The sequence below is a fragment of the Gobius niger genome (genome assembly GCF_951799975.1).
Source record: "Gobius niger genome assembly, chromosome: 1".
Taxonomy (NCBI): Eukaryota; Metazoa; Chordata; class Actinopteri; order Gobiiformes; family Gobiidae; genus Gobius; species Gobius niger.
The window spans coordinates 63526645-63552591 of NC_136852.1; the positions used below are offsets into that span (position 1 = coordinate 63526645).

A 25947-nucleotide genomic window follows, 5' to 3' on the forward strand; every position below is an offset into this window, starting at 1 on the left:
AAATAAGTATAGATTATTAACTGTTTAATCCCCACCTGCTTGGCTTAACTCAAATCTAAAAGCTTCTTGGAAAAAAAAGTGTAAAATAGCAACAAAAATGAGCTGAGAACGAGGATGAAAACGCGACAAATGAGCGACAAAAACGTGATGGCGAATTGACAAAAACGCAACCGAAGAATAACAGGAAAGTGACGGAAATGTGGGACGAAAAAGCAACAAAAATGACAAAAAAGGAGCCACAAAATAGCTATGAAAATGTCAAAAAAGGTTGTGACGACACGAGGAAAAGATCTGTTTCGTTGATTAGTTTCGTAGTTTTGATTGAGGCGTTACCCTGGCCTATAGGCTGTACAACTGGAGAAAATGCACTTGGTTAAAGTGATGGTGTGTCAGTTTAAATATTTCACAAATTTAATAGATTGTGTATAATTGACCACTTGGGTTTGAAATTTAAGGTAACGAAAGTAATATAAAATAATATTTTTTCTGAAGTCCCCCCCCTTTGCTGATTTCAGCAACTAATCAGAATTCGCGGGATACCACTTTGACCAATGAGACGAGCTTTTCCCGTGAACCAGCCTGTCAGGTCCAATCAGGAGAGAGGGGGGAGGAGCTTGTCTGTTTTCTTTTGAAAATTCTGTTCCTGTGCTACTCATTTTGCAAACTAGCATGGGCTTTTTAGTTAAAGAGGGGAGGAATGTGATTGTATACTTTCAAATTTTACTCTATCTCTCCCCACTTTGCAAACTTACAGATCATCACTTTAAGGCGGGGGTTAAGAGATCAATGAGGAAAAAAGTGAGAAATATCATGCTCTGTAAATGTGCAACAATGCAACAGGCTTATCTAATGTTTTTAACAAATCCAATGATAATCAAAGACAGGACTAATAGAGTAGATTGACAGCGCGGGCTGGAGAGCGTCAGCTGGGAGCAGTGAGGCGGCAGTAGGTGGAACTGAGGCACAATGGTGGTGGCACACTCCGGACAGCATGCAGTCACAGCCACATCACAACACGCTGCCACTTCCACAGTTGGCATTACCTGAGCAGATACGATCCCTTTGTTCAGCACTTGCAACATTCAGCATAAACGCTTGCACCCAAAAATGCCCAGGTAATTCCAACTTTCCAATTTCAAAACTCGCTTCTTTTTCACGGTTTATTATGATTTGTTATGACACTTTTTCGGTTGCAGTTTTTTTTTTTTTTTCTTTGCAGCGCTGGTTCTTATGATTTCTTGTTGTTTGAGTTCTTGTGGGGATATTTTGTTTCTGCATGGCTTGGTCTGAGAAGTCTTATTTTGCAGTTTATGTAATTTCCTCGCCTTGATTGCTTTGATGGTATTAAGCACTGTTTTTTGCCTCCTCGCAGCTTCTTGACGCTTTTCGGCATGGCTAATCGTGCACCGCAGTTCAACAGCGCTCCATTCCCGCTCCACCCATCCCAGTTCCTTCCTCTCTGTCCTCTTTTTGTTTTTTGTGGGTTTTTTGTGGCTTGAGTTGTCAACTGTACTGTGAAACAAAAATTTAAAAAAAATTGCCAAGTGCGACTTAAGAACTGAAAATGGTAGACCCATGCATCTCATTCTACCATTACAAATTGAGCAAAAACATTGAACAATAATGTATGGAGTGCTTTAAAGGGATATATCAGGATTTTTGACATAGGGCCTCATTTCCTAGTTATCCAGAGTGTTTTTTTTTTAATTCATGCAGTCCTTAAATTTGAAGAGTTTAGTGGTGCCAGGCTCGTGCTAGGCTAGTGCATGTCTATGTTAACTAGTAGCCTGCATTAAAAACAGTCTGACCCAAGCACAGTGCACCTGAGGCAAATCACTTATAACACCAGACTAACCATATAAATGTCTGTGTTGACTGAATATTTTTTTAATATAGCCATTTTGTATTTAAAAGAACTTATATTTGAGCAGCATTAGCTTCCCGGTTGTACGCTAGCGGTGGAGTGATCTGCTAGGTTCCCGGATCTACAGTAGTTTGCTTTTGTAGCTTTCTACAAATCAGATATGGCAACGTTTGGAGGACTACCCCATGATTTTGAAGTGTTTTTTAATGCAGGCTACTAGTTACCATAGACATGCGCTAGCCTAGCACTAGCCTAGGACCACTAAACTCTTTAAATATAAGGACTGCAACAATAAAAATTAAAAAAAAACAAATCTCCAGAAATCAACAACACTCTTGATAACTAGGAAATGAGGCCCTATGTCAAAAATCCTGAAACATCCCTTTAATCATATTTTTCGCCTTACTTATTATCATTTGCAGATGGTTTCATATCTAATGGCTAATGACTATCACCACACTGCAAATATGTAGCAGGCTGTCTCCTTAGTAATTGCTAATGCCGCTAAGTGACGAGCGTTCACAGGGCGGTGATATTTAGCGCCCAGCCGCATCATTATGGGCATTCCAGAGGGGCCGTGGTAGTTGCCAGGTGGCCTCTCGAGTTTCACAGTACATTTGAGCTCACTGTTTGTGTCTGCGCATCTCATTCCGAAAGGCGTGATTTATCAACAACTTGTCCACACTTGCTAGATTTGTAGATACAGTAATGCAGTAGTGAGCCATAGTGTAGTCAAGGATCTGGACTCTTTTCATTGAGGCAAAAAATACAAATAAATGACCCAACAAATTGCAGCTTATGTTGACCAGTGATATGTCTATTAGCATTATACAGTTGTTTCCCTTCCATTAGAGCACATTGTTTGCTCTGATGTTAGCTACCATGCTTCCAAGTGTGTTGACAATGGGATATCACGCTCTTGTGGATTAGATCAGCACATTTTTCCGTTTGCGTTCCCCTTCGCGTATTTGCTCTCTCTCCTCCCTCCCATCACCGCACATCGCTCCCATTGACCCCACCTTGCACCCCCCCCTCCCCCTCCGACCTCAACATCTCCTCGTTCCTCTCCGCATCTGCTATACCATTGTGGCCCAGACCTCCCTTCCACAGGACCGAGATGGCATGTTCCAAGGCTATACCTAAAACCTACGGTGCAAATTATTCCCCCGGAATCCAATTTACGGAGCCGCCCTCCTCCGGCCCCTTCCCCCCACACACTGTCCCCTTTTACATCTTGACTTTCTATCTTTTCCGCAGCCCCCTCCACCACCAGCGGTCTGTCTCTCCTCCAACCGGACTCATATCTCTTCCCCCCCCCCCTGTCAGCAAGAATGAATCCTAAATCCGATTTTGTTATTTATTTTTTTTCCCCCATCTTGTCCGGCCCTCTCTATGGCTCCCAACGCCCTTTTCATCCTACATCCCTCCCCCCTTTTTATCCAGTCCTCTCCTCGCTCCGACCTGTAGCCACCGCGCTGTTGCTCCAATTTATGGGTTCATTACAGCAGCGTTCCAGGGGAGAAAGAGGGGCAGAGGAAGAAGGGGTTAAGGTGCAAGACAAGAATGATAGAGGCTAGACGTGGGGAGGTGGGAGGGAAAGACACAGGAAGGTGTTGTGAAATGTAAGATTTATAAAGAAGAAGACTGTAAATGCGGGACAGAGAGGAGAGGGACTGACTGGATCACAGGGAGGATGATATAAAACAGGTACACTGAGAAAGGTGACAACATTTAGGGTTGGTTGGCTAGTCTTTGTTCCTGTTTTGAACAGCATTGAGCTGTTAGGAAAGGATTTTCGTGGCATTGCAACAAATCGAAATCCAGGACAAGGTTAAATCTATCTAAATTCACTGGCATAAGACTTCAAGGATAGTGTAGTAAGTATTCTGTATACCCATGTTAGCCCTCATTCAGAAATGTTTTAGTCATTATTGAGTCCTTTTTAGATCATGGTTTACTTCTGTCTGTAGGCTACTCAGAAAAGACCAATGATGGTACATTGTGTGCTGAAAGAACACAAAGAGAACACAGCTCTTGTGTAATTGGACACTTTCAAACCATTAGCATGATCAAATATTTCAGCAAAAGAACTTTATAGACCTAGTTATCCATTTAGCTAGTTGGCAAGCTCACAGCTACCTCTAAGATGCGTCAGTAAAACATTTCAAGCACCATAGTAAGTCCCGGATGTGATTCACACCCAGACGGGGCCTTTGTGTGTGGAGTTTGCATGTTCTCCTTGTGTCTGCGTAGGTTCTCTCTATTACTAAAAACATGTGCAATAGGTTCTCCTCTGGGGCCAGGACTCCCCTGGAAATGAGATTCCTAATCTCTGTGAGACTTTCCTGGTTCATTTGTTATTTCATTTATTCATTTATTTGAATGGGACGGTGCATTAATGAACAGACATGTGTTTTAAATATGCCACATGCCCTGATGAGGACCACGAGTCCAAACGCGGTGGTGACGCTACAATGAAATAGCTTTTTTGCTTATCAAGAGAGCCTCGGCTCAGCTCTTTCTCCTTAATTACATTCTATGTGATTGGTCAGGCTTTTTAACACCAAGGTAAGAGTTGGAATTGCAAATCAATTCTATGTGTTTTTGCTCATAAGAACCTCAAACTCTAATATTTATATAATATTTAATATAGTGTACAGACCAGGAACAAGAATATGTGAATAACTTATTTTTTATACAATGTCAGAGAGAACCTTATAATTCTAAGTGGAAAATATCTCTTATGTTTGCACTTACAATGTTTCCCACACTTGCCATCTTAAATAGTCCCCTCTCCTCGAGCGTAAAGCAGAGCGGAAAGGGGGTCAGAGGGTAAACACACATATAGCCGGCAGTGTGCATGTGCCATGGACTGTAAACATCGAGACTAAATCCAGCACTTGGCATTGAGAAGTCGCCATCTTTGCCCCTGAGAGCATGTAACAGCCTGTACCCATTGTTTAGTCTATGGCAGCGTTCTTTTGTCTGCACAATCATGCTTTCAGAGAGACGGTGTCTGGCGCGCGTGTGGGGTGTTAAGTGCCCTAAGATGGCTTTTGTGATGAAATTGGGTTAGATAAACAAAGATGAATAGAATCAGACATATTCATTGTACATTACCATCTTATTGACTGGATGATGACAAACAAGATGGAGTTCAATCAATTATGGTATTAAAGAAGAACTAAGTAACTTGTTTACCTTAATAAATCCTTATCCCTCTGGGGGTAATACAAGTGTTTCATCTCCCCTTGGTGTCTCTGGCCAGAAAACCACAATTGCAACTTTCCCTGCATCAGGTCAGAGGCACAATACACACTAATAGAATCACAAAAAAGAATCTAACAGGCTAACGGGCAAAGCTAACTGCGGGCTAGCGCCAGTTTATTTACAGCCAAGTTGTGGCGCAATGTATCAATATCCCTCTCACCCTTTGTCTTTTCTGTCAGCGTAGTATTTACACTCACGGACAATGGGTAAAGAAAACGCAACATGCTACGACCCCTGCAGTGCCGCTTGTGGCCTCTAGGGGCATGAGTTACTTAGTTCTGCTTTAATAGAGATTTTTGTCTTACCTTTCATTGTGATTGAGAATGATATGGATGACTTTTCTCAGCAACTAGACAACAATATTGGCCTTAACTATCAATGATCAAGCCAAGGACGCATTTCTTTTGAGATGGGTCACTGGAGGTTGACTTTCGCCTAGCAGTTTTAAGTGGCCTGAAAGAAAAGAAAGAGCTAAACTTGAACCAGAAACATGTTGGTCAAATATTGCCCAATTGAACCAGTACCAAAACAGCATTGTATTCACTCCTCAGTCACATTCTGGAGGTGGTGACAGACTTTCTACTTAAGAATTTATCAACAGCCCAATCACCTACCATTTTCACTTCCTGCTTCCCCCCCAATTCACTTCTAGTTGAAAATGCTGATTGCCTCTTGATTGGTAAACATAGCGTTGAGAGCATGCCCATTTCTGCTTCAATCTGATGTAGACAACCAAGAAAAGGATTACAATAATAAGAAAGTCCATTTTTGATTATCTATACCCCCATATTGCAGTGGCAGTGATTAGTGAGGGGAACTTGATTGCCCCGCTGGTATCGTCTGCCTGCAAACTCGGTGACAGCTGCTTAGCGAAATCTATTTCCAGCGGCAGGCAGGCAGGCCGTGTGACACCGGCGTGCAAGGTGAAGCCCCCGTGATAGAGGCGAGAGCGTGACCCCATCGGCTCAGCGGTACGGGGCCGTTTATGAAGCAAGATAGCGCCATGGTTCACCCACCTGCGCGAGTCATGACACGTACTTACCCACCGCCATTAAGGGAGGGGACGGCCCGTCAATCATCCCTGTGACCTAGAGTTATGGAAAACCTGCCAAATGTGTCCAACGCTGTCAGATAGAGACGCGCGGCTTGTTTACAGAAGCATTTTCCCGGGGTAACTTTTTAAAGGCTTAACTTTTCTTTTCTGTTTTCTGTTTTCTTTTTTACATTTTGTGCGGTGGCAGGTGTTTTCCACAGTAGAGATGAAGATGAACTGTTTTTAGAAACCTTGATAGTTTGAAGATTGTTCATTATCTGTAGTCTGTCACTGATTGTCAGAACAATATGCTGCACCAATTTCAAGTTAATAGTCAATACCATAGATGGGAGTAACATACGGACACTTTTGCGGAAATCCCGCTCCCTCTGGGTGAAAGCAAAAGGAGAATTAAGACAGGAAATATTGCATCATTTCTCGTGCTGGGCATAAAATTTGTGTGTCTTCTTTAATTGGTAAATATTCTGGCTTATTTACTGTGTTCAGCATTAGGCCTCATTAATGATTCTCTGGAGCTTAAAACGCACATTAATGTTAGCAAAGCAGCTCATGAAGTAGAAGCTAATATACCATGTACATATATTTGCTCTCACAAGAATAAGCAAATGTTTAACCTCTTAATCCCCCTCCTGAACTGACCGTGTTTTCTCCAGTTTGGCATTACCCCAAAAGCTTCTCAAACAAAGTGTCAAAAAAGCAACAAAATGTGACACGAATGCAACAATAGTATGACAAAAAAGCGATGATAAGGTGACAAAAGAGCAACAAAAACAAAACAGAAGAGTGACAAGAAAGCAACAAAAGAGCAACAAAGAAAAGGAGGAGGAAAAAGATTTGTTTCGATCAATTTTGTAGCTTTCAAATAAGCTGTTTCTCTGGCCTATAGGCTGTAATCTCCAGTCGAGAAGCTTTTAGATCTGGGTAAAGCCGAACTGGAGAAAATGTGCTCAGAAATACTGAGATATGTTCTTACTTGAGCTTAGACGAGTTGACACGTACCTATCTAGTCTTTGTGCGTGGCCATGGAAGAGGGTGGTTGCTTCTAACTTTACCCCCGTTTGGAGCCATAGGAATATATTGGGAGAGGCCAAATGCTAACAACATCTCTGGTCGTTTTGCGTGACTGAGGGCACACACAAAGACCAGACAGGTACGCATCAACTCGTCTAAGCTCAGGTAAGAACATATCTCAGTATGAAAAAACGGTGGCCTGTTCCTTTAAAGGCATTACCCAAACATTGCTCCTATCTATTCTTGGAGATCTCAGATGTAATATTGGTTTAGCTAAGCGCTAATCAGTTTAGTTCAAATCGTCTCATACCTTTACCAGAAAGCAAGGCTGTTTTGTTTTTCCGTTTGTCAGTAAAAGAGTGACAGAATGTTCTTGTAAAATCAGCTGGAGATCAAAGACGAAGGTGCCAGTAAAAAAAAAAAAAGATCACAATAAAACTCTGGCATACAGTAAGTGGTTTGATGAACATGCAATTTATCCATGAAGAAAACAAGCTAATGTGAACATGAATCCATTGTCTGTTTCTGTGTTCTCTGGCACTTTCCATGTTCCAACAATGAACGGTATCATCCAGGTGTGTGCCGATATGTTATCTTAGGCGCTCCACTTTTCTGAAGCCCTGGCATCTCATTTTGAATCACAATAGGAACAGCAGCCTGGATGTTTTCCCGGCGTTACGCACTTCCTCGTCTGACGTCAAGCCTCAAGCCATTATTTCCCTCCCTGATTAGCTCATTGTTCAAAACGGGCGCCTGGTGTTTTATAAATATATTAGTGCTTACAGTATGTTTCTTAGTCATAACGCTCGCTGTTGAAAGAGCCCCGATGTATCCCAGATTTCTTGTACTTTCAAAGCTAACCTACATTCGGCTGCCGTTGCTTTGAAGGAAGCATAAATGATCCCTGTGTCCGTGACTTTGCATCTGTTACGGCGCCGTTTCTCAGGGAATTATCAATGCAAGTACAAAACGCCTGAAACCTACATAACGGTAGACTCATAAGCAAGCGTCAAAGCTGACACACTTTCTGAGTCCAGTGTGAATGGAAGTGACTCACAGACTATTTACTTTACACCAAATGCTAACTGGGAGAATGACTTGTATGGAGAATCTCACTGAATCAGATGGTAATATAGAACAACTCCTGTGCACATTTTAGGATCGTTTTTAAATGATCAAAACAGCATCATCATAGTGCAGTATTTAACTTAACATAGCAGCATTTTCTCCAGTTTGGCCTCATTTGAAAGCCGAGACCTACAAAGCTGATCGAAACTGATCTTTTTCCCCATGTTGTTGCCATCACTTTTTTTTACTTCATTTTCTCATCACACTTTTTCCATCGCTTTTTTGCCATTTTTTAAATGTTTTTTGTTGTGTTTTCATCCCTATATTTGTCTCGTTTTTGATGCTTTTTTACAGGAGCTTCTTTTGTCATGTTTCTGAAGTTTTTTGTTACTTTTTTCATTGTTTGTTTTTTTTTCATTGTTTTTGTCATGTTTTCACCTTGTTTTTGCTGCATTTTCATCTTCGTCTTCAACGCTATTTTGATGCTTTTTTTAAATAGTTTTTAGGTTTTGGGTAAAGCCAAACTGGGGAAAATGTGCTCGATTCAGGTGGAGGTTAAGATGTTAATTTATTTATTATTGTAGCATGGATTAGTCGACAATAAGTTCATATAATCTTGCACAAACTTTGGCCAAAAAAAATCAAGGAAATTTACAATAAACAGGAAAATATGGAAGACACTCTTCAACGAATTTTAAATATTATTTCTTCCACTGAATCCTGAATATGTCCAACAAAATGCAATCCGAGTGGTTTTATAAACAAACACACACATAAATACAGTGGTATGCATAAGCATCGGCTCCCCTTTAACATTTCGACATTATGTCATACTGTGGACCATAAACATAAATACATTTAATTGAAATTTTATGTGAAAGACACACACGAAGTGACACACAATCGTGAAAAGTGAAATGAAATGTATACATGATTTAGATTTTTTTTTATAAATAAAAAACAGTAGCTCAGGAAGACGGGGAAATTGATGCAAAAATGAAAAAGCTCCCGCACACCGTCTCACTCGTTCAGACATTTATTACTTCTGCAACATTTCGGTCAAAAGGCCTATTGGTCGTACACTGCACAAATCTGGCCTTTATGGCAGAGTGGCTAGGTCAAGCCATTTTTGAAAGAAAACCATAAGAAGTTCAGTTCAGTTCAGTTCAGTTCAGTTCAAGTTTTTTATTCAGCCATGGTGTTATTACAGACACAATAATAACAACAACAGCAAAAGCAAAATATTCAATGCTGAATAGGAGCATGAGGAAGACATTGTCTTATAAATTTCATGCCCCTTTTTTTTTTTTTCTCCAAAATCTGAGCTGACTCTGAACAGATGGCTCACCGGTTTTTGATGTGTGTTAGCCTATATCAAGGTACAAATAATACTTTACATCTAAATCAATAACTGTTTCAAATTCAACATTGGTTCTTATGTTTCGTTGCTTTCGTATTTTCCAAGTACTTTTTTTTTATACATTTGATTGAATTGAGTGATTGTGTTACATGATTTTTGAACAATGTCCAAAGAATTCCATAAACTGATCCCTTTTACAAGAAACCCCTTTTGTTTTTGTGAAGTGTGTGAAAATGGAACCCAGAAATTGCCCTTTCTTCTGTTGTTACTATCTGTAATTAACACAAATTTGTTTTGAATATGTATTGGCACCAACTTATTTTTCACTCTCCACATAATTTGTAGTATTTTAAATTTGACCAATTCATTAAATTTCAAGGTCTGCAGTTTTATAAATAGTTTGTTTGTGTGATCTCGTGGACCTTTGAGAGTCACAATTCTTATAGCTTTCTTCTGGAGTAAGAACAACCTTTCTGTATAACTGGTGCATGCATTTCCCCACACTTCAATACAGTATGTTATATAAGGAACTATTAAGGCTGAGTATAAAAGCTGTAATGAAGCCTCATCCAACGTGTGTTTAACCTTATATAGGATACCAATATTTTTACTAACTTTACCTTTGATGTGGTCAATATGAGGCTTCCAGCTAAGTTTGCTGTCTAGGATAACCCCCAAAAATTTGATTTCTGAGACACATTCAATATTTACATCTTCAATAACTAGTTTTGTACATGCATTTTTCTTATTTCCAAACACCATATAATTTGTCTTATCCCAGTTTAAGAACAATTTATTATAATCAAACCATGTCTTTAATACTGTCATTTCCCTTTCGATATTGGCCATTAATTCATTTAAATCTGTTCCAGACTTGAACACAGTTGTGTCATCAGCAAACAACAAAAAATTAATGTCCTTGGAAGCCTCAAAGATATCATTAATAAATAATATAAAAAGTTTAGGGCCAATGACTGAACCCTGGGGGATTCCACATACAACAGTTCTACAGTCCGAGTTATAGTGTTTAAATTGAACATATTGGTTTCTGTTACTTAAGTAGCTTTCAAGCCATTTGTATATCCAACCCCTTAGTCCGTAGTGTTGTAGTTTTTTCAACAATAGGTTATGGTTGACAGTGTCAAACGCTTTCTGTAAGTCCAGAAATATGCTTACCAGGTACTGCTTCTTGTCTATTGCAGCAAGAATTTCTTCAGTCAAGTGAATTAGTGCAACAGAGGTTGATCTATTGGATCGGAATCCATATTGGTAATCAAAAAGTAAATCATTTTTTTCCAAAAATAAATCTAATTTATGCGTAAACCATTTTTCAGCAATTTTAGAAAACTGTGAGAGTATTGAAACAGGTCGATAATTATTAAACTCATGTTTATCTCCTTTTTTAAAAATAGGTATTATTTTCGCCGTCTTCATTTTTTGAGGGAAAACCCCTGAACTAAAAGAAAGATTGAAAATATAAGTTAGAGGTTGAAGGATACAATCAATCGTTTTTTTTAAAATGATCATGTCTATTCCATCACCATCACAAGAAGTCTTCGTTTTGCACTTTCTCACAATATCTAAAATTTCTGATTCAGTGATGTCATTGATAAACATTGACTGTAGGATTCTACTACCTCCTGTTGCACTATTACACCACGCCGCATGATTGGATTTTTCAAGTCTTTTCGCAATATTAGGTCCGACATTGACAAAGAAGGAATTAAACTCATTTGCGATATCTGTTCCATTATTAATAACCTTTCCGTTGTGTTCAAAATACTCAGGTAGATTTTTGCTCTGAGAATTTGGTTTCATAACCTTGTTTAGGATTTTCCAAGTTTCTTTAATATTAGTCTTATATTCATATAATTTGTTTTTATAGTAGTCTTTTTTTGCCTGTCTCATTATAGTTGTTAACTTATTCTTATATCTTTATATCTAGTCCTGTTTTCTGTTTGCCAGAAGCCACATGGAGGCTTCTGGCAAACAGGACTTCTTATGGTTTCCTTTCAAAAATGCCCCTCTGTGTGCAGTGTATGACGAATAGTTGTTTCCCCCACCTGAGGTGTAGCTCTCTGCAGTTCATCCAGGGTCACCATAGGCTTCATTTAACTGTACTTTGAGAGATGTTCAAAGCTTTGGAAATATTTTTATAACCTAACCCAGCTTTATACTTCTCAATATCTTTATCCCGGACCTGTCTGGTGTGTTCTTGGACTTCATGATGCTCCACAATAGTCTCTAAACAGACCTCTGAGACCATCACAGAACATCTGCATTTGAACTGACATTAGATTACACACAGGTAATTGGGTCAACATGTGATCATTCAGAAATCAACTTCTGAAGGCAATTGGTTGCACTAAAAGGAAAGGGGGGCCTGTACTTTTGCACATCACACTTTTCACTTCACGATTATGTGTCACTTAGTTCACATAAAATTTCAATTAAAAATATGTATATATTTGGTCTATATGGCAAAATGTCAAAACGTACTTATGCAGATCACTGTATATATAAGTGTATTTATAGTCTAGGAATAATGTGACTAACCACATGCTACATCAGCATAAATATAACTACACTGTCACAGAATGTTTTAATACATCTCTGATCCTTTCAGCGCTGCTGTCAATTTAGGCCTTTGTAATGAAAGATGTCCCCAGGCACATTTAATTTGCACCAATTGCCTGTGATTGCCAAAAAGTCTGCTCGGTATGCGGCTCAGGTTCAGGTTAGCGCCGTACGTCAACGTTATTACCAGAGGTGCGGCGCCATATAATTAGGAGTTTAATGACATCTTAACTGGCTCATCAACATGCAGCGCAGGAAGTCAGGACCGGCAACCCAACACTTTCATCCCTGCATTAGCCTCTCCACCACAAATATATACAAGACCTAATGGGATAATGTCCTCGGTAATGAATAAATGACTCTTAATGAATTGTTGTCATCCGTAATCAGGAACATCCTTTTTAGGAGGTGGCAACGGGCAAGTTCTGAAATAGAGAGAAATGAGACGACTGCAGAATGCTTCTTTCTTTGAGATGTCAACGGAAACATCTGCAACATTTGTGAGCTTTTAAATTGAAATTCCTCATCAAAAACATACATGGAGTAGCATTTGGTGCACTCACACATTAAAAAAGGTCACAGGCGCTAATGTTTAGTTGAGCCGCTTCAGTTTTGGTTACCGCAAGCATTTGGTATGGCATTGTTTCAACAAGCTTCTGCAATGTGAAGATATAGTGTTGCATTAATTATTCACCACTTTTTTTTGGGTCAGGCAGTGTATATTCCCTGGTTTTGACACAAAACTCTCCTCTGCATTTGTATTTCACTGGTAAAAGGCAAAACCAGCACAGGTGACGACTTGGACACTTCGACTTCTCACCGATGGAAAAGCTCAGGTGGTACTTAAAGTGATAGTCTGGAAGTCTAAGTGTTTTACTAATTTTATAAAATGTGCAAACTCCGCCACCTGGTCTTGCATTTTGGTGTAAAGAAAGTTTTATTATTTATATATATATATATTTTGTTTCCCCCCCCGGATCTCAACAACTAATCAGAGTCTAGTATCCTCCCACGTTGACCAATGAGACGAGCTTCTCCTTTTGAACCAGCCTGTCAGGTCCAATCAGGAGGGAGGGGGAGGAGCTTGATCATTTACTTTTGATTATTCTGTTCCTGCTCTCCACATTTTGCAAACCAAACTTGTTATAGAGGGGAGGAACTTGATTGTTGTACTTTCAAATTTGACTCTATCTCTCCTCACTTTGCAAACTTACAGACTATCCCTTTAACACCTTTTTGTGCTCTGAAAACAATGTATCGTCATTAAAATTGGGACCAAACTCTAAAACTAATCTCCGTCTTGTCTTGGTCTTGTCATGCTGGTACTTGGAAAGTCATATAAATCATGAGGTGGCACTTGGAGAGAAAACTTTGCTCTATAAGCCACAAGTTATTTTTTTCTCAATGCAAATTTGGTGCTTCTGAACAGAGACAGGGAGCACTTATAGTCCTTTATCGTAATGCTCAGGCAGTTTCTTTGTGGAAGTGTCTACAGTCAGAGGTTATGGCCCTCGGTGTAAACCCCACTATGATGTTTAACTGCCTTTGAAGTTTCACCCGCGCCTCACAAAGACTACTTCTGTGGGTTTAAGTGCAATTCAAAGGACCAGGATTGTGTCGGCTCGGTTGCAGCGGAGAGGCATTCCAAAAGTTCTGGTCACAGCACATTACAGTGTTTCTGATTTAGCAGTGGCCTGTTTTGACACTGAGGGATCTGGGACTGTCTGACTTTAGTGTTTGGTATCTGAATGTGGAGGCCCGAGGCGGCGTGAAATTCAAATCATTCATTGCAGATAGAGGAGCAGTGGATACAAGGCAGAGTCAGATGTTGTTTAGTCTGAGACACTTAAAGCTGGAGACGAGATCATGGGGAATTAGCCAGACTTTACAGGTTTCCATTCGCACATCAGGTCAGCACTTTTCTACCGTCAGTTTGAGGTATAGTTATCTGTGGACAGAGGCCTTTTGCGAATTGCTATGAGAAAATTACACATGAGCAAAACAAAAATCTAAAGTTTGTTTGTTTTTTTTATCTCTGGGTGTCCAATAGGCATGATGCTAACGTGATGCTCTCATCCCAGGGTAACCACTGTTTCCTGTCTGTGTTTTATACCTATGGCGAGTTGCGTCTTATATTCAACTTTACACACGATGTACATACTTCACCAGAGAAGACTTCTGTTTATAACTGTAGCTGGTTCAACCTTAACGTTAAAGCTAAAAGCTAATGTTAAAGGAATAGGCCACTGTCTTTACATACTGAGATATGTACCTTAGCTTAGACGAGTTGATGCGTACCTGTCTGGTCTTTACGTGTGCGCTCAGTCACGCAAAAAGACCGAGCATGTTGTTAGCATTTAGCCTCTCCTCCTCTATGGACCCAAACAGGGGTGAAGTTAGAAGCGTTTTTGCGTGACTGAGCACACGCCTAAAAACCAGACAGGTACGCATCAACTCGTCTAAGCTAAGGTAAGAACACATCTCAGTATTTAAAAACGGTGGCCTATTCCTTTAAATTGGCAAAAGCACAATGGCTCCACAATCTGAATCAATTTCTAAACATTTTCTATAATTTAGCTACATTAAAATGTGGACAGGAAGTAGTCTTAATCTTACACTGGCCAACAGGAAGTTAGCCCAGAACATTCCATGCAGAGCCTATGGTGTAGAAATAGGAGCAAAGTCATAGAATAAACTGCAATGGGACGATTTCTTTTGAATGCTCAAAAGTCTTCAAATTGCTGCCTAGAGTGATACCCCTGATCCAATCCAATCCAATCCACTTTATTTGTATAGCACATTTAACCAACAAAATGTTTCCAAAGTGCTGCACATGAGATCCTAAAAACAGGTACAATACTTATTAGCTCTACCACAAAATGAATAAATAAAAATAATAATAATAATTAAAAAACAAATAAATTAACTAAAACCTGCATAAAACAATAAATAGTTCGTAAATGACATTAATAACAATAAAATAGATAAAAGAATAAAAGAATTAAAAGACACGGGGACCATACAACTCACGCGGTGTTAAAAGCCTGAGAATAAAAATGGGTCTTAAGACGAGATTTAAAACACTCCACTGTGGGGGCCGTGCGAACGTGGAGGGGCAGAGCGTTCCACAGCTTTGGGCCGACAACGGAGAACGCTCTGTCCCCTCTGGTTTTCCGCTTTGTTTTAGGAACCACAAGCTGTAGCTGGGCCTCAGACCTCAGAGCGCGCGCCGGAGTATAGATTCGGATGAGGTCTACGATATACTGAGGGGACTGATGGTCTTGTGGTAAAGGCGGTTTTAGCCACAGTGTCGTGGGTTTGAGCCCCTGCAATCACAATTTGAATGTCCCTTCCTGCTCTTTTACCCTAAACAGTCCTGTCCAGTAAAGCAGCCAAAGCAGTTGATTGATTTTGTATAACACACTATCTGGGTACATGGGTTTATATTTCTGTTGGAAATGATTGTTACTGTAGATTCAGGCGGCAACGCGTCAAGTTAGGCCTTGTCGAAGGGGAATGAAGCTTGTTATGGGAATCACAGTTTTTCACTCGTTTTTTAAGTGCTTTCTAGTGGACTAAGAGCATATTGAGTCGAAATCGGGTCTTTGTCAATTTTTTCTCCCATTCTTACATAAGAAAATTGAGCTGATTGTCCAGGGGAAGTGAAAGACTGGCACTCGAAGTTACCCATTAGCATGTAGCAGGATGAAGCTAACGTTCGCATTGAGGTTGGAAGTCTCGGTTATTTATGTCTTTATGGGCTGTTGAACCACTTTGCTTCTCTCCATGTCTCCGTATCTTTATTTGGTAGAAAATACATCCATAATTCAGCATTTGTGAAAGTATCTGTGGAGTAGAAGGGGAAAGAGACGCCGTCACTATGTATAGCCACCATTTATTAACCTAACCTGTGTTTTGCATGGCAGAAGATGTAAGAGCTACCCCTGGGAATCTCACATCATCACTTTCAGAAACTTTGAGGATACTAATCAGGACAGAAATAGAAATGAGTGACATGGTAAAAAAAAAAAAAAAGTTGTGTGATTTCACTTTGTCCATGCCCACTTCCGTTCTCTTTGAAGTTAGCCTTGAAACAATTCCTTTCATAAGAGCGGCCTTCAAAAGTTTTCCACTTACTTCTAACCATGGCCTCGAGCTGCTGCGAGTGCCCGTCGAAAGCGACAGAACGGCTGTAAAGTTAAAAAAAACGAATGAGAGAATTCTTTCTTCAGAGGCTCAGACAGGAAGAAGCCATGCGGCGCAGGTTAAATAGGTTTTAACCCCTGCCCGCACTCTCCCGACTGAAGACAAAGGCGCGCTCCACAGTCCGTCCGCCGGACCAAAATGGAGGACCCGTTTGGCTCCACTGCCCTATGGCTTCCGTATTCACTCAGAAATTCAATCCCATCGACTTGAGAATCTGTCACCTTTAGCGACAATAAATTCAGTGTGATGGAAATTTCGGACCAGTTCGACTTGCTCTTTCGGAGAACAAACCACAGAGTCTGGCGCGCAAATGAGGCAAAAATATTTTCACCCTTTTATTTTCCTATAACAAGTATTGTATTCAGGCCGGTGTGCCGTGGCATTCTTTATAAAAGAAGAAAAGGGAAGAAAAGCTTTACGCACTTCGCTCAAGACTTGGCTTTTTTTAAATTGCATATCAAGTGACTCAAGGATTTAATTGCAAGACTTTCTTTTCCACTAAAACGCCAAAGTAAAGTGAGGCGTGGATGACTTAAAGCAGTACTAAGTAACTCTTGCCTCTAGAGGCCATAAGCGCAACTGCAGATGTCGTAGCAAGTTGCGTTTTTTTAGCTTATTCATTGTCTTGGAGAGTAAATACTACGCTGACAGAAAAGGCGAAGGGAGAGAGGGATATTGCACATCCAATTATACAATGGAAATAATTTTCTTCACTTAAACTTGGCTGTAAATACGGTTTAAAGTGACGCTAGCCCGCAGTTAGCTTTGCGTATTGGTGTATTGGTGGCTCCGGTCCGGTGGCAGTCAAGTTGCAAACATGGTTTTCTGGCCAGAGACACCAGGGGAGATGAAAGACCCTCCAATCATCCCATAAACACTTGCATTACCCCCACAGGGACTACGGAAAGGATTTATTAAGGTAAACACGTTACTTAGTACTGCTTTAAAGGAGACATGTCATGTAAAATCAATGTTTTTGAGCTTTTAACCATATTATAATGTTGCTTAGACACAGAAAATAACATCCCTCCAGCTTGCTTAAGTGTGTTTTTTGGGTTAATAAAGTATGGCGCACAGAGAAAGGAAGATTAACTGTGTTTGTTTTGGAGTGTTGGGGTGTAGTTGGGAACAGATTAGCGTTAGAGTCTGTGTTATGTCCCATTGAACAGACACTAAAGATTTTCTCTCGGCGACACGGCTGCATCAAAAGCTTGAATGCGATTACTCCTCTCCCCTCTGCATTCTGTTGTGACTAAGCCTTTATTTGGGAGCTTTGTTTTGGGAAGAAAAAGTGCACCGCAAAGCACAAATTGACTTAAGATTTTGTTTTACTTGTAAACAATCCCAATGTGCTGAAGTAGGATCAACCGCGAGAGAAGTGGATCGCGGAATACACAAAGACTCAATGAATGTTCTCTGGTGACTTTGTTGTGGTGTTCTTTTGTGGGACAAAAATGGCACAGTGCGAGGTGAGGCCGCGATATTTTCAGCAATTTCCAGCTTTTTGGATTCGAACGGGCGAGTGAAAATGCGGTTCCCAAAAGCTGTTCTATGCACCTACACATCACATTGAAAACACATGACTGTTAAAAGGTGTGAGGGAGTGATGATGTGGTCTGGCAGCAGCGGTGATGGAGCCCACCTGTGTCTTGGTTCTCTGTGTTGAGGAATATGCACCGTAGGGCAGCGGTGAACATGGGATGCATTTCAGAGCTCTGGGTTTAACCTGAATGATCCATGCAGGCATTTTCAGGCATTTTTCCTATTACCTTATGATCAGATAAGACAATATCTTAATAACTGCTGAAACCAATCTGACGTGACAGGTTAAGATTTCATCAGGAGAATAAAGTCCAGTGTTCAGAACGTACAAGTCTTTAAGTTGTTAATAAAACTGTGTGTGTCAATGTGAATTATCAGTCAGGCGTTTTCACACTAGACCTGCTGCTCTTCTCTGCGGGCACACCACCCGAGCTTTTCATGAATTGTCTTTTGTTTGCTCTATCACAGCCTTTTTCACTCATCTTTGAGAGAGTTATGTTCACAAACACCGATGATACAGATCTGTAGACTTAGTGCCTAATCTCACTGTATTTTCTCCGATTGATGGGAGTGAATCGAGTTTTATGAAAAGTCTTCCATTTACAGCCTGGAGATAAAAGACCAGTCTATTTCAGGCTGCTCTATCTCCGCTTATCTTTTTCATTTCAAAACAAGGTTTTATCTGGAATTTAAAATGTGAATCATAATCATTCTTTCAAAGCACATTGTTTTGTTTACAGTTGGATTTGGGAGAAATATTGAATTTGCCTCTTGAAGCGAGGATTTTAAATAGGTTTGCCTGTGACGGGGGATAAACCCTTTTTCCCTTGCACGCTTTCATTACAGTGTTGAAACTGCTTATCTTGTTAAGCAGGAACACATTTAATCCACCATCTATTTGTAGTGTTTCCGTGTTCTTCTATTCTATCTGTATTTTCTCAGCCCGTCATATTTGTACTCATTCTCACGTGCTGCTGTGCTGCTGTGTTACAGGTGTGATCCGGGAGAGCTATCAGAAGAGCAGGGATCAGCTGGTGCCGGTCACTCTGTTGGCCATTGCAGTCATCCTGGCATTTGCCATGGGGGCCATCTTCTCCGGACTCATCGTGTACTGTGTGTGTGACCACCGGCGGCGGGACGTAGACACCGTAGGACATAAGGAGAAAGAGGGACACCATGTCCACTCTCGCCGTGGCTCCATGAACAGTGTGACCAAACTCAGCGGGCTGTTCGAGACCCAGGCCAAGGACGGGCGTCCTGAGGCCATCCTCACACCACTCATGCATAATGGCAGGCTCGCAGCCAACACCAAGATACTGATCAAGGCGGACCAGCACCACTTAGACCTGACTGCATTGCCCACGCCTGAGTCCACGCCCATGCAGCCCCGCCGTAAGCCCAGTCGCGGCAGCCGTGAGTGGGAGCGCAACCAAAACCTGATCAACGCCTGCACCAAGGACATGGGCCCCATCGGCTCCCCTGTGATATCAGACCTGCCCCTCCGGGCGTCTCCAGGGCACATCCCCAGTGTGGTTGTCCTGCCTTTGCCACAGCACCAGCACCAGCTGCAGTCACACCTGCAGTCCTACCAGCACGAGTATGTGGAGCAGCCACACCACAGCGAGCTGGGCATGGGACACATGGACGAAGCCGCCACTTTGGAGTACAAGACCATCAAGAACCACAACCACAGCCTGGTGGACCCTGATGGGATCCTGCCTCCACGTGTCCCACAGCGGGAGGCGTCCCTCAGTATCCCGCCTGCTGTCCCGCAGATGGGCAAACGCCTGGAGGTGCACTCGTCAGTGTACGGGCTGAGGAAAGGCTCGGCCTCCTCTGCTTCTGGGTCATCTGTGCTCAAGAAGCACAACACCAACTCATCCAACTCATCCCATCTGGCGAGACATCACAGTTTCAACCGCGTGGAGACCCCACCCCCTGCCCCCCAGAGGGTGGACTCCATACAAATGACAGCACAGGGCATGTCTCTGTCGTCACGGCAACCTGGTATGGGCGCCTATGGGTCCCTCCCGAGAACGGGCGTCAGACACCTCAAACCTGACGTCCCTCCAAAACCATCAGTGGTGTCGCTCTCCACAAAAGTCAAGTCCAGTGACTGCACATAGTGCGCTCCTGAGCTCTGGCAGACAGTCGGACTCGCTCTGTCTCTGGGAGAGACGCACAGGGAACACTGTACAACTTGCATCTCCTTCTAGTGTTTTGCTGTTTGTTTCGGTGTACAGTACAGTGGAACCAAGACCACTTTCATTTTTATATAAATATGTAAATATGATGCAAAGGTTGTTGTCAGTTCTTGGTGTCACAGAGTTTGTGCTCTGGCTGGGAACATGTGCTACTGAAATGGAAGATAGTTGGTCCTGAATATTTGATCTAACGGCGTCCTGTAGCATTCAGTGAGTGTCTCTCCTGACTGCGGGTCTCTGGGACATGGTCCTGCTGCTGGAGAGGCTCACAGGAGAGTAATGGTTGTACAGTAACAGAGGACTCACTCAAACAGGCAGTGAACTGAGCGAGAGCAGCCTGTCCAAACTGTGAAGAGCATCTCAGTGTTACAGCAATCACGTCTCCAAACTTGGGGCCAGAGGAAACTTCTACTGTACTGATCATTCAAGACTGTTAACACTAATAACATCTTGTATTTATTTTTAATAAGTGCTTTTGGAAAAAACAGACTGACTTTGTAGGTTCAGTAAGCAGGGGCAGAAAACAAATCTTTTAATATCAATGATCAAGTTTGAGGTAAAGATATTTAAAGTCATTAAACTGGAGCCAGTAGAACTATGGTCTTACTGTGATGTCAGTGAGACACCAGCTCGACAGAGGAACATATTTATTTAAACTGTGCCACACAGGGACTCAACCTACATGGATTACAGAAGCATTGTCTTTGAACAATCAGAAAAGACTTCCTCACTCCCTTTCACGTCTCCAGTGAGCATCCCCCAATCAGCACTGTGCTTTTGTGTGAGTGTAACATACGTCCTGGTTGGTCGCTGGCTAACCAGCGCCATCAAAGATCACTGTTGCATGTTGCAAACAAATAAGAAGCGCAGCAGCAGCAGCAGTCTGGGACGAACAGATGCGCACACAAACACCATACGTGAAGAAGCCGGGCGAGTGGTACTGCAGTGAACGGGCGACGCCGTCATCTTGGATGTGTCGCCCCTTCAGGCAGCGCCACACACAACAAGTGAAGACAAACTCTACAAAGGTGTAATGCCTGCTTCTTTTCCACATGTAAATTTGTGCCTTACACCCTTGAATAGTGTTTTCTTTTATAGCTGTTAACTTTGTCTTCTTGTAGTATTTTTTTTATTTTTCTTACACCATGATGTTTCCCTAGTTTGATAAAATGCAATTAAAGAATGTAGGTGTTCTTGTTGTAATTCTGGTCCCCTAGACATAACACACATCCACACATGCACACTAACACGTCTTTGTGGTTTCTTTCTGATTGTGCCATTATTGCGCTCAAAGCGACCCTTTATGTTGTGCTGGCAGTGTCTAAGACGGCGTGAGTGCTTTGCATTTTCTCTTTTATACATGGAATTGAAGTCCTGTTCTTCGTTAAGACTTTTCGTTGTCTGTTTGGAGTGTTGGTCTATTGATGGACTATCTGAACTTAAAACATTTATAACTTGAGACGGCCAGTGCACGTGTATCAGTGTAATGCGCTGCAATAATTCCCACATGAAGCAGTAGGACATGCACAGCTGTTGGCAGCACATGTGCATCAGGACATGAACAGGCTGGTTCCTGTGACTTCATCAGGAGTACCTTACTTCCCCCTTTTTGCAAAGAAAACACATTTTGAAAAAGTATGAATTTTGAAGTCCTTGACTGGCTGAGAGTTCCTCTAATACCAATTTGACCTTTACTTCGTTGGTCTTTATACTTTTGTATTGATCACTCTCTTGAACTGAATCAACAGAGCACCCCCCTAGCGTTGTATGTGTAGATACGTAGGTCAATGTTTTGATAGAAGCAATTTTGAGTTTCTCAATGGAGAAAAGCCAATTCAATCTCAATCCACAGCTAAAAAATAAAGGCTGTTTGGCCTGACTGTGTATGGACGTCTACAGGGTTCAGGGCCAGTTCACATTAGTGTATGGTTAGACGTTTTTTCTCTATTCATCAATCTCAACTAAATCTTCATTGGATACACCACAAACTGTGTGTATTTGCAACAAAATAAAAACAATTAAATGATTGGCCACAGTTTTATCAAACTAGCCCTCGTGTCCATGACTGACTATGACATGCTAAATGCTTTTAATAATGAAACTAGGACTACTCTTAACTTGTAAATCGCAAACTCCAAATAATTTTACCAAAAGAATCAAACATACTGTGTGTAGTTGAGTAAGCATGGCCAATGTTACACAATTGGAGCCCCTTCAAAATTCTTGAGCGACCAATGCTTAATAAAAAAGGAATGCTATGGTGTATCTGAACCTCAGTGGACAGATTACCGAAATATTCGACCTTTTACAAGCTGTCCGCTGTCCCCATAGCTCTGACAGAATGTGAACCGGACCACTTTTGTTCCATCGACAGTCAAAGGTCCACTTCCTGTCACTGGGGGCACATGACAGTCTGTCTATGTCCAGAGCAGACTGGGCCTTGACTGTGAAGGCGGCTGTGGACTGTGAGGTTCTTTGGTGCGTGCCTTTTTGTCTTATCACCCTTGTTCTAACACGCCGCTCTGCAGAATTGACCTTTTTGAACTTTGTAAGCTTGTAAGATATTGTGACGTCACACCAGTTTTTTGCCCTCCACACTTTCCTTAACATCACAGCTTAATGTATGTTGTAAAGAAGAAAACTTTAATTTAATGCAAAAATGTAATTAAAAATGGAAATAAAACTCTTGTCATGAAGACTGTGATCCCTCCTTGACTTTTTGAAAAGTGAACTGCAGCTTCGCAGAATTTATGTCAGGAATAAACTTTCCTTCAGCAGAGGATTTCTTCAAACATTTTGTGACCTCGTGTTCTCCTCTCGACTTTGCCTTATAAAACCACCCAACAGACCCCGGAGATCAGACCAGTCTCTCTCAGAATAACTCTGGGCGCTTTGGTGAATGGAAAAAGAGAACTCGAAAATGATCCGTAACTTTGGGCTGGGGGCGGACAAACAGGTTTGAGCTGCGTATTGATTGCAAAGTTGAGATCCCGAGTGCGTAATGAGCTGTAGCCTTCTATGAGACCGGCCACAATCTGTATCCAAATCGCCTTTTAGAATAGACAGTTGTTCAAACAGCTATTCGGAGGGGGGGTTGCTTTGTGGAGTAATCTAGCTGTCTAATTTGGAGGATCGATGCAGCCTGTAGGCGAGTGCACAACAAAGAGGAATGCACAGAACTGTTCTTTATGTGCAGACTGTTGTGAGGCCTGGCGGAAGTGTACAGAGCATTAATAGTTTTCAAGGGCAGACGGTGTCTAGACTTTGCATACACTCTCTACGCACTTCTCATGCAAGTTTAATTATGACGCCATTATGAAGACACATCATGAGTGTCTGGACACAAGACTCAGACACGCTGTTACTGTGAAGCTGCCTATAGGTTTCATAATAGTATTTTCCTCGGCCGCACTATTATGTACAACAGACAGGCAGAATTTGAAAAGAAGGCCATGGAAAGATAGATGGTGCTCGAAAGCAGACATTTGAAATCTTTATATTAAGTTTTGATGCCGTTGTTTTTAAATGGAAAAAAAAGTGAAACACAAGTTCAAAAAAACTTTTTTTTTAAAAGGGGAAAAATAACACGTGGAAAAATTTGGGGAAACATTGGGGAAATCATTTTGAAACATTTTGGAAATTGGGGGGAAAAAATGTTTAAAAATTCTGTCAGGGGAAATGAAAAACTGGGGAAATTTTTGGGGGGAAAAATTTAAAACATTTCCAAAAAAAGAAAAAAGTTTTGATTTGTTTCTTTTTTTGAAAATGTTTTTAAAAAAATGGGGGAAAAAAAGGAAAACTTGAAGATGTTTTTGTTGTTGTTGTTGTATACTTTATTGTCCCCATAGGGAAATTCGTCCTCTGTATTTAACCCATCCTTTGATGCCGCTGGGGCAACCCGTAAGGAGCAGTGGTCGACAGCCGTGCCGCGCCCGGGGACCCATCTCCATGATGTGGAGCCAGGCTGATGGTCAGAATCACCTGGCTGGAGGATTCACCTATTGCACATGTTTTTAGTGGTGGGGTAAACCGGAGTCCCCGGAGGAAACCTACGCAGACACGGGGACATCATGCAAACTCCACACAGAAAGGCCCCGTCCTGGTGGGAATCGAACCCGGGACCTTCTAGCTGTGAAGCGGAGGCGCTAACCGCTGCGCTTTTTCTGCCCTTTTGTAGTTGACGGAAGCTTGTTTCACCTCAAACAAATGCAAAATAAATTAAACATTATCAATCTGTTTTACGGCTCTATATGACAAATAATGTAGTATAGGTATCGTTGAAGTACCGGTATCTAAAAAAATGAAATGGTACCATGCACTAATTTAGTCACATGCTCTAATATTTGGTTGGAGTGCCTTTAACTTTGATTACTGCCCACATTCACTGTAGCAGTATTTGTTTCAATGAGCCAATAAGATCCAGTGTTGCCTGGATTGTTCACAAAGACACCGATGATGGGAGAGTGTGACCACTGCGCAAAACCTTCTCCAAAGACTCTCAAAGGAGTTTAAGATCTGGATTCTGTGGTGGCCAATCCATGTGTGCAAATGATGTTTCATGCTCCCTAAACCACTCTTTCACAAAGCGAGCCCGATGAATCCTGTCATCTTGGAACATGCATGTGCCATCAGGGAAGAAGAATCCATTGATGGAATAACCCGGTCATTCAGGATGTTCAGGTTCAGCAGATCTCATTCAAAGTGTTGCTGAACCTCGACTTGACCAACTGCAGCAACACCAGATCATTACAGTGGGATGGGACGGCAGTGATAGTGATTTGTCATTAGCCTAATGACGATGCAGCGACGACGAGTGAACTGAAAGGTGCATTGAAACAGATAGTGGCTGTCAACATAACCAGATTGACATTCTCTAATTTAGAAAGAAAATATTTGTTCGGTGCAGTAAAGCTTCAGAGTCAACATCGTAGCATAAAACCAGATTCAAGCACAATTTGCGAGTGAAATGAGGCCATGACTGGTTCGCATGAGAAGTGTCAGCCACATTTCGTTTTACTCTGTAACTGAACGCCGGTGTCAAATCCAGTCCAGTGGCTGTGTTTATATTTACATCCATTACATCGCGGTCCCACTGGAGGTGCTCCCCTGACGCAAACTGACACGCTGTTTACTCTGTCTAAAGCGCCCGCTCAGAGCAAAGATTCTTTAAAGGACTGGGCCGGTATCATTTCAGAAAGATGTTTACAGCACATAAAGTGAAGCCGGGCCGGTGTCCCATGTGCCCTGCAGACAAGAACACAGCGTCAGAGCAGACGATCAATTTCCCAGCCCACACTGTCAGACGCCTCTGTGCTCGGCTACACTCGGCTTTGGCCACTAATTACAGCCTGCCACCATATATTCTTCTGTGCATCTGCCATAAGACGTGTGGATAGACAATTTCAACTAACAATTTGGCGTTTCTGTTTTTAAGCTTGAGGTTCAGCATAATAGTTAAATGATTTTGAGAGTTGCTTTGAATTTAAAGAGAATCGTAACGTCAGAGCAAAGGGGACCAAAATTCACTCCATAGACTTTAAACCATTATATTGTTGGAAATAAGCTGTATTTCTAAGCTGGTTAGATGGAATTATTTAATACTATGTGATTGGCAACATGCAATCTAGGATTTCCTACATTTAAACCCGGATAGACTCAGAGACAAAAGCAGCGATTTGAAAGATTTATTGATATAAATATTTGTAGCAATCAGACCCCGGCAGAAGACATCGATATACAGACTGTAGTTATCAATCAATCAAGACTTTATTTATAAAGCGCTTTTCATACA

The 25947-nt window shown here is 41.5% G+C and overlaps 1 protein-coding gene and 1 long non-coding RNA gene across 5 annotated transcripts in view; both read left to right on the forward strand.

The window, feature by feature from the left end:
- sema6a (sema domain, transmembrane domain (TM), and cytoplasmic domain, (semaphorin) 6A) overlaps positions 1-22843 on the forward strand; it is a 193199-nt gene extending 170356 nt beyond the window's left edge. For 3 of the 4 annotated variants that reach the window (XM_079571681.1, XM_079571679.1, XM_079571682.1), the window contains one exon: positions 18946-22843. In XM_079571681.1, the coding sequence (XP_079427807.1) occupies positions 18946-20078 (1133 nt within the window). In that variant the 3' untranslated portion in view covers positions 20079-22843. The remainder of the gene's footprint in view (positions 1-18945) is intronic. The other variant, XM_079571680.1, reaches the window with a different exon arrangement.
- The window catches only part of LOC306974783, a 321619-nt gene that overhangs the window by 177606 nt on the left and 118066 nt on the right, over positions 1-25947 (forward strand). The gene's annotated exons all lie outside the window — the stretch shown is intronic.